The 9,969-nt window shown below is 42.8% G+C and overlaps 1 protein-coding gene across 2 annotated transcripts in view; it reads right to left on the bottom strand.

Annotated features, from left to right (window-relative positions):
- Positions 1–2,962: 2,962 nt before the first annotated feature.
- Positions 2,963–9,969, bottom strand: part of LOC141110511 (chemerin-like receptor 1) — a 29,496-nt gene continuing 22,489 nt past the window's right edge. For both annotated transcript variants that reach the window (XM_073601892.1, XM_073601893.1), the window contains exon 3: positions 2,963–4,045. In XM_073601892.1, coding sequence (XP_073457993.1) covers positions 3,042–4,013 — 972 coding nt within the window. In that variant the 5' untranslated portion in view covers positions 4,014–4,045 and the 3' untranslated portion in view covers positions 2,963–3,041. The remainder of the gene's footprint in view (positions 4,046–9,969) is intronic.

Here is a 9,969-nt window from a genome sequence, read left to right as displayed (position 1 = left end):
CTCTCCTGACATGACAGAGATTTGCGTGTTTACACACACACATCCCCGTTCTGGCTCTCGTGCCCGCGACCGCGTGTGGGTCCCCCGCCATGCAGCTATAGCTGTTTAAAGGGCTGACATACAGCTACAGCGATTTGCAGTATAATGACGGGGGCTGGTCTGCTAGTGGTTAATTCAAAAAAAGTTGAAAAAGTATAGAACATTAAAAATTATGGATATTCAAAATCTTAAAAATCTGTGCATTTTTTGTAAATTGTATCAACACCAATGCTTTCTTAGTTATCCTACACTTATATGTGTTTCAGTTTACTCATTTGAATAATTACATAAATACAGATGTTTTTATGTTCTTTTAAGAAAGAAAATAATGGTGTGTTAAATGAACAAAAATAAATCATCAAACCCAAAATAATATATGAAAATGATCTATCTATTTATCTATCTATCTATCTATCTATCTATCTATCTATCTATCTATCTATCTATCTATGAAATAAATATATATTACAAATAATATGTAATATACTGCAGCCTACCAATCTTTAGATGTGATAGCTGCATTTGTTTTCTTTTCTTTGTCTTTTTTCCCTTTTGTTTTCACCTGGTGATCTGGCCAGTAGCACACCCCCTGCGATAGAATACCTGCACTCTGAAAGAGCAACAGAGACACTTTTGGTCTGTAGCATTGTCAGTGCGGGGCAGCGAAGGGTGTTAGATGAACAAGCAGATTTAGCTACACTAACAAATTAAAGCCAAACCCCAGCTAATACTTTATAAGCAGTTAGAGCAAACATTTTATTTTTTTTTTGCTTTTGGGATAAAAGTTTTACATAAATAAATAAATAAATAAATGTTGTATGTTGTAAGCACCCCTATCAGTGGTAAATGGTTTGCTCAACCTTGTAATTGCTACATCTGCAGGACAGCTTGTTCTTTTAAAAAACAACAGACTTAATAACAGACTCACTAGATGAAAACAAAGTTAACCACTTACGGACCGCCGCACGCCGATATACGTCTTGACTTTGAAGAGGAATATCGGATCCGCTGCAAGATGACTTTTATCGGCGGCAGGAGAGGGCCCCCCCCCTCCCGCCGTGCTCCAGTGCCCTCCAACGCTTACCGGAGCTGTCAGCAGCGGTGGAGACGAGTGAGGGGAAGATGGCCCCCACCTGTCTCCATACCATTGCAGGGCGAAAGCGACGTCATTTTTAAATGACTATTTTTTTTTTATTGCATTTTAGTGATAATATGAGATCTGAGGTCTTTTTGACCCCAGATCTCATATTTAAGAGGTCCTGTCATGCTTTTTTTCTATTACAAGGGATGTTTACATTTCTTGTAATAGGAATAAACATGACAGATTTTTTTTTTTTTTTTAAAGAATAGTGTAAAAATAAAAAATAAAAGGTAAAATAAATAAGAAAAAAAACATTATTTTAGAAGTGCCCCCTTCCCGCCGAGCTCGCGTGCAAGAAGCAAACACTTACGTAAGTAGCGCCCGCATATGAAAATGGTGTTAAAACCACACATGTGAGGTATAGACCTCCTCTGTAACTCAAAACATGCAACCTGTAGAATTTTTTAAACGTCGCCTATGGAGATTTTTAAGGGTAAAAGTTTGTTGCCATTCCACGAGCGGGTGCAATTTTTAAGCGTGACATGTTGGGTATCAATTTACTCGGTGTAACATTATCTTTCACAATATAAAAAAATTGGGCTAACTTTACTGTTGTCTTATTTTTTAATTCAAAAAAGTGTATTTTTTCCAAAAAAAGTGCGCTTGTAAGACAGCTGCGCAAATACGGTATAACAGAAAGTATTGCAACGACCGCCATTTTATTCTCTAGGGTGTTAGGAAAAAAATTTATAATATTTGGGGGTTCTAAGTAATTTTCTAGCAAAAAAAAAATGTTTATAACTTGTAAACAACAAATCTCAAAAAGAGGGTCGGTCCTTAAAGTGTTGTAAAACTGCAGCTGCCCCTCAGAGCCCCCCTTTTTCTTACCTGAACCCGATCTGTCCAGTGATGAGCATGAGCCGAACAGCTCCAGCCTCTGTCACGGGTCCTCATTAGATAGATTGAGAGCAGCAGGAGCCATTGGCTACCACTGCTGTCAATCAAATCCAGTGACACAGCAGTGGGGGGCAGGGCCGAGTCCTGCTGTCTGTGTCAAAGGACACAGCAGCTGGACTCGGAAGCCCCCATGGAAAGCTGCTCTCTGTGGGGGCATTCAAGAAGAGGAGGAGCCAGGAGGGCCACTAATGCACCCCAGAGAAGGAGGATTGGGGCCCCTCTGTGCAAAACCCTTGTTATTTAAAAGGAAAAAAAAAAAAAAAAACCTGTACAATCACTTTAAGAAAGCCTGAAAAACAAAACAAAAAACAAATGCAGCTGTCACATCTAATATCCCGTACACACGGTCGGACATTGATCGGACATTCCGACAACAAAATCCTAGAATTTTTTCTGACGGATGTTGGCTCAAACTTGTCTTGCATACACACGGTCACACAAAGTTGTCGGAAAATCCGATCATTCTGAATGCGCTGACGTAAAACACGTACGTCGGGACTATAAACGGGGCAGTAGCCAATAGCTTTCATCTCTTTATTTATTCTGAGCATGCGTGGCACTTTGTGCGTCGGATTTGTGTACACACGAAAGGAAATTCCGACAACGGATTTTGTTGTCGGAAAATTTTATAGCCTGCTCTCAAGCTTTGTGTGTCGGAAAATCCGATGGAAAATGTGTGATGGAGCCCACACACGGTCGGAATTTCCGACAACAAGGTCCTATCACGTGTTTTTCGTCGGAAAATCCGACCGTGTGTACGGGGCATTAGAGTTGATAAGCTGCAATACAATAAATGTTTGCTTTTGGGTTTAATACTGCTTTAAACTATAATGATTAAGATAATTAAATAAAATTAAATGAGACAAAAAAAACATAAATTACACTAACCTTTACTTCACAAAAAACAAGTTTACAATTCATTAAGTTTTTTAAAGCTAAACTTCAAAATAAATTGTCCATCTGGTTATTTCCGGTATTTTGGTAATTGCTTTTTGAAATCTGGAGATATGAATGCATAAAGAATAGGATTGACTGAACCACCCAAAGAAGCCAGGCTTATTGTGATCGGGTGAACCATTTCCACAACTCCAACCAAGTTTTTTTCTCCGGAAGTAGATAAGGAAAGTTTTATTAAGGATAACATGTGATATGGCAACCAACAAACACCAAACAATGTCTGAAAGGTAAAGATCATCTTTAAGGCTGGGGTATATTTTGATGTCTTCTTCTGATGATAAACCTTGGCCGTAATAACGAAACACAACAATATGATTAGGATAGGAATGCAGTACCCAAGAATGAATGTTATTATTGATATGACCTTATTTATGTGTTTCCAGATGTTGGTTATTTCAGTATCATCAAATCTGTTAAAACATTTGATTGTACTATAACATTCATAGGTAATTTTGAAGAAAAAATAGGGAACACTGACACAGACAGCAATAATCCAGCAAACTATGACTTCTACTGAGGCCAGATGAGGTCTTCTGTAGACATTGTATTTTAAGGGCCACATCACAACGAAGCAATAGTCAACACTATATAAGGTCAGAGTAAAAGCATTAATGAACATGTTGAGATGGAACATAAAGTTGTGTAGTTGGCACATGAAAGAACCAAAAATCCAATTAATGTTGCAGGCAAAGTAGACAATGTTTAGTAGCAGAAATATTGACCAAATGAATCCAGAGATGAACAAACTATGGGACAACACTGAGCGGAATGTCTTCTCCAGTCTGTAGACTTTCATCCAGATAACATATCCACTGGTTGTTGTTCCTACAAGGAATTCCAAGGAACAGATGACCGCTGAGGAAATGTTAATGTTTCGAGCAATGTGGTTATCTTCTTTAGTGAAGTTGAGACAATGTCCTTGTGAACCATCACTGGCTTCGAAGATAGAGGTCAAGTTGGAAATTGAGATGTTCTCCATTATATTTGAATGGAAAAGTAGACTGTTGTCTCCTACAGAAATAAGAAATGTATTATAAGCTTGTTTTACAAAAAACAAATACATAAACAAAATTTATTAACCGTTTTAGCCTCGGAAGATTTGGCTGTTGAATGATCAGGCCATTTTTTGCGATACAGCACTGCGTCGCTTTAACTGACCATTGCGTGGTCGTGCGATGCTGCACCCAAACAAAAGTGACAACCTTTTTTTCCCACAAATAGAGCTTTCTTTTGGTGATATTTGATCATCTCTGCATTTTGTTTTTTTGCGCTATAAACAAAAAAAGAGCGATAATTTTGAAAAAAAACACAATATTTTGTATTTTTTTACTTTTTTTATCCCCATTTTATTTTTTAAAAAAAGGAAATTTTTTCTCAATTAGGCTGATATGTATTCTTCTACATATTTTTGGTAATAAAAATTGCAATAAGCGTATATTGATTGGTTTGCGCAGAAGTTATAGCGTCTACAAATAGGGGATAGATTTATAGCATTTTTATCATTATTTTTTTTTTTTGCTAGCAATGGCAGCGATCTACGATTTTAATCGGGGCTGCAACATTATGGCAGGCACATCGTACACTTTTGACACATTTTTGGGACCATTGGCATTTATACAACAATCAGTGCTATAAAAATGCACAGATTACTGTAAAAATGGCACTGGCAGGGAATGGGTTAACACTAGGAGGCGATCAAGGGGTTAACTGTGTTCCCTCTCTGTGTTCTAACTGAAGGGGGGATAGGACTGTGTAGGGGAGATGACAGATCGCTGTTCATACTTTGTATGAACACACGATCAGTCTCTTCACCCCTCGGAGAACCGGGATCTGTGTGTGTTTACAGACGTGTCATGAGCGATTGCGGGAGCGCGCACTCACATTGGCTCCAGGGGCAAGCAGCGGGTGCACGTGCACCCCTAGTGGCCACAGGGCAAAGCCACGTTACATAACGTCGTTTCGCCCAGCCGTGCCATTCTGTCGCAGTGAAACTGCAGCGGCTGGTCGGCAAGTGGTTAAAGTGTATCTTAACCAGAGAATCAATTAGTTAATATATTGCAGTTAGTCTGTCAGGGACATGCTGGCAATAGCACAGTGGTTGTTCAAGGGCAGAGGAAATTACGCATGCATGGGTACAATCCTAAAAATACCCTTCCTGGCAGTCACAAGCGTTTGAATATGCACGTGCGCGCGCTCCATTAATATTGGCGCCCAAATTACAAATACAGTATCTCACAAAAGTGAGTACACCCCTCATATTTTTGTAAATATTTTATTCTATCTTTTCATGTTACAACACTAAAGAAATGACACTTTGCTACAATGTAAAGTAGTGAATGTACAGCTTGTATAACAGTGTAAATTTGCTGTGCTCTCAAAATAACTCAACACATAGCCATTAATGTCTAAACCACTGGAAACCAAAGTGAGTACACCCCTAAGTGAAAATGTCCAAATTGGGCCCAATTAGCCATTTTCTCTCCCCGGTGCCATGTGACTCATTACTGTTACAGGGTCATAGGTGTGAATAGAGAGCAGGTGTGTTAAATTTGGTGTTATCGCTCTAACTCTCTCTCATACTGGTCACTAGAAGTTCAAAATGGCACCTCATGGCAAACAGCTCTCTGAGGATCTGAAAAAAAGAATTGTTGCTCTACATAAAGATGGCCTACTGTAGGTTTTAAGAAGATTGCCAAGACCCTAAAACTGAGCTGCAGCACGGTGGCCAAGACCATACAGCGGTTTTACAAGACAGGTTCCACTGAGATCAGACCTCGCCATGGTCGACCAAAGAAGTTGGGTGCACGTGCTCAGTGTCATATCCAGAGGTTGTCTTTGGTAAATAGACATATGAGTGCTGCCAGCATTGCTGCAGAGGTTGACGGGGTGGGGGGTCAGCCTGTCAGTGCTCAGACCATACGCTGCACACTGCATCAAATTGGTCTGCATGGTCGTCATCCCAGAAGGAAGCCTCTTCTAAAGATGATGCACAAAAAAGCCCGCAAACAGTTTGCTGAAGACAAGCAGACTAAGGACATGGATTACTGGAACAATGTCCTGTGGTCTGATGAGACCAAGATAAACGTATTTGGTTCAGATGGCGTCAAGCGTGTGTGGGAGCAACCAGCTGAGGAGTACAAAGACAAGTGTGTCTTGCCTACAGTCAAGCATGATGGTGGGAGTGTCATGGTCTGGGGCTGCATGAGTGCTGCCAGCACTGGGGAGCTACAGTTCATTGAGGGAACCATGAATGCCAACATGTACTGTGACTGAATATATACTGAAGCAGAGCATCATTCCTCCCTTCGGAGACTGGGCCGTAGGGCAGTATTTTAATATGATAACGACCCCAAACACACCTCCAAGATGCCCACTGCCTTGCTAAAGAAGCTGAGGGTAAAGGTGATGGACTGGCCAAGCATGTCTCCAGACCTAAACCCTATTAAGCATCTGTGGGGCATCCTCAAACGGAAGGTGGAGAAGCGCAAGGTCTCTAACATCCACCAGCTCCGTGATGTCGTCACGGAGGAGTGGAAGAGGACTCCAGTGGCAACCTGTGAAGCACTAGTGAATGGTGGCCACATAAAATATTGACACTTTGGGCCCGATTTGGACATTTTCACTTAGGGGTGTACTCACTTTTGTTGCCAGCTGTTTAGACATTAATGGCTGCTAGTTGAATTATTTTGAGGGGACAGCAAATTTACACTGTTATACAAGCTGTACACTCATTACTTTACATTGTAACAAAGTGTAATTTCTTCAGCGTTGTCACATGAAAAGATATAATGAAATATTTACAAAAAATGTGAGGGGTGTACTCACTTTTGTGAGCTACTGTATAAGGATGGCAGCTGCACTAGGGCTTTGCTGTCTGATCTGCAGCTTTCCCCTGTATCCTGTGCCTGTCCTTAATCTTATTTGACCCGGCTTCCTGACCATTCTGATTCTCTCCATTCCTGACCCCGGCTTGCCTTGACCTTGACTCATCTGCATCTACTTGATTCTCTGTTGCCAAACCTCTGCCTGAACTATGACCATTCTTTGCTTGATGTCCCTGATGTATCTGATCTTCCATGTATAACCTGGCTTGTCTGACTCTGCACCAGTCTCTTCAACTTACTACAGTCTCTACATACCTGCATCTGCAGAACACCTGCATCCACAACGTGCCTGCATCCGCAGCAAACCAGCACCTTCTACTAATGCTGCCATCTGCTTCTCCTACCAACCTGCTAATGTAGAACATCGCTGGCACTCATACCTCACAGTGCTCTCGCGGCCGCTGTTGCAACCTCAGTAGTCCTTGAACCGGGACTGTACGAGAGGCCTTCCTCTGCTCCTCAGGCTCTACTCGAAGGTATCTGACATAGTACTTGCAGAGGCTGAATTAAGTTTCTTTTTCTCAGGCTTTTTTCCTTTATTTTCGCACAGTAATTCTGCCAGTAACACATTTCCTGTCCTAGGGTGATAATGCACACTCATGGTAATGTATCTATAGAGAAGCAGCATTGTCACCTTAGAACAACAGAACACATTCTGCTCTTCTCCATAACAAATGATGATGTCCTGTAGTCCAAGAGGAGAACTGGCAAAGCTTATAAAATTCAATGAGGACGGAAAAGAAGTCCAAGGAGCTGCACACCACAAAAAACTCTCATGTAAAGAGTGGAAGCAGCCTCAGCCTATACTCTGTCCAGGTCACACCCCCAACATGTTCCCCCCCGTGCCCACAGGGCTTAATCATTCATATGACTAAGCCCCATGGATGGGGTTAAACTTGCTGGGGGTGTGGTCTACATGGAGTCTAGGATGAGGCTGCTTCCACTCTTTACATGAGAGTTTTGTGTGGTGTGCAGCTTCTGGGACTTCTTTTCCTTCCTCATTTTCCTTCCTCATTGACTTCTATGGAGCTGAGACGAGCTCTTTCCCTGCTTGCACTTACAGCAGTTGTCAGCATATAAGGACCTACTAGAGCCTGACGTGGCACCCTTAAATTTTTTGTATAGAGCTGATAATATTGACAAAAAGCAAGATTGGGAACACCGGGTAACATTGCGTGAGATGTCAGTGTGTACGAGGCAAAAAGCATATGAAGTTAAAAGCTAATTGAATTTTAGGATTACTAGGGAGAAAAAAGTTCCTTTGTGATCCCTTTAAGGCAATCAGATATTCTCTGTACCAAAAATTTCTTCTGTGATTGCCTATTAATGTTATTATCCGGGGGGCGTGGCCAAGATGGCGACCAGATAGGACGTGTGTGAAGGGAGCTCCGTCCTTGACCGACACTCCATCCGCTTATAGAGGATTAATCCTCGCCCTAACACTGCCGGGAGGTAGAGAACACGGTCGGGTATGAGAAGGGGAAGCTCCGGTTCCCAGAGAAAGAGGCAGCAGGCTCCTAGGACCCCGCCAACGGCCAGAGGTGCGTGCGGGACGGCCTATACTAACATGGCGTCCCAGACGGAGCAGGCTGAGTCGCCCCAATTGGGAGCTGATCAGTTCCAGGCGCTCATGCAAGCCATTACGGGCTGCCAAACGACACTGACCACTAAGATCGAGCAGATGCAGCTTGAGATGGGCCTCATACGGCGTGACATGGACAAGCACCGGGATAGATTAACAGAGGCGGAGCGGAGAGTGGGGGAGACTGAAGACACGGTCAGGGAACACTCTACCTCCCTCCGCACGTTACAGCTTAAAATGAAGGCGATTGAATCCCGGGCAGAAGACCAAGAGAATAGGAACAGGCGGAACAATTTACGCATGGTCGGTCTCCCGGAGGGGGCCGAAGGGAGAGAGCCCGAGACATTTACAGAACACTTGCTGCGTACGCTCCTCCCGCAGGCGCCATTCTCCCAGCACTTTGCAGTTGAACGGGCTCATAGGATGTCGTCGGTTCCAGGCCCGCCTGGCGCCCCGCCACGAACATTCATTTTTCGCCTTTTGAATTTTAGAGACCTGGACCTCGTTCTCAGAGAGGCCAGGAAAATAGGAGAACTACGACATGAAAACGTGAAGATCATGTTATTCCCAGACTTCTCCACAGAAACGCAAAGGCAGCGCAGATCGTTTGACCAGATCAAGGCCCAACTTAGGAGCAGAGGTCTCAAGTACAGCATGATGTTTCCAGCGTGCCTCAGAGTGATTGACGGCGAGACAACCAAGTTTTTTGTTTCCCCAGATGAGGCATCCAGATGGGTGGAATTCCTTCCGAGGCAACGCTAAGCTACCTACTGGGGTTTTTTTTTTCTTGTTCCCTTTTTTTTCATTCATTTTTTTATTTTTTCTTTCCTCTTTTACTAATCTAGAAATCCCCAGTTGCAAATAGAATGCCTGGTCCTTTACAAACCTGTCCTCCTGACCGTTTGCTACACTAACTTCCTATGGGATCTACTCCGGAGGATACGTTGGTTACTGGTGAGGCGGGAGGGCGAGAGGGGGTTTATGTTCTTAATCCTGGAGATACCAGAGATTGTATACATGTGTCAGCCGGATATGTTTCCTCTTTAGTTTGATCTGTGGATAGCCTCTGAATACCCATGACAATTACTACTAGCGGCTTATTCGCCCTTCCTTACCTGAGGTACGTACTTTGAATTGGTTGGCTTACTCCTCCTGACTGTTGTAGCCGGAACTACAGTGGCTTTTATTATACTATCCTGGGGGACTCAGGCTTGGATTCAACAATGGGAGGACTCTCCTTCAGGTCTGGCTGACACAGTACTTCTGGCCCTCTCTCCCTCCACGGGAAACTCTGAGCATTACATATGTATAATAGAATACCGATGGCAGACTCTGGCCGAGAGGGAGTAATGCAACTAAGAATGTGCCCTTAGCTTGTTCTAAGTGAAGCGGTAAAGGGATTAATATTTCTGAGTGAAATTTAATAGCAAACGAGAGATCTTTCTCCCCCCATAGGCGCTTAGATATGA

The sequence above is a fragment of the Aquarana catesbeiana genome, linkage group LG10, assembly GCF_042186555.1.
Source record: "Aquarana catesbeiana isolate 2022-GZ linkage group LG10, ASM4218655v1, whole genome shotgun sequence".
Lineage (NCBI taxonomy): Eukaryota > Metazoa > Chordata > Amphibia > Anura > Ranidae > Aquarana > Aquarana catesbeiana.
Note: the sequence above shows the minus strand (reverse complement) of the source record. Positions and strands in the feature narration are given on the sequence as shown.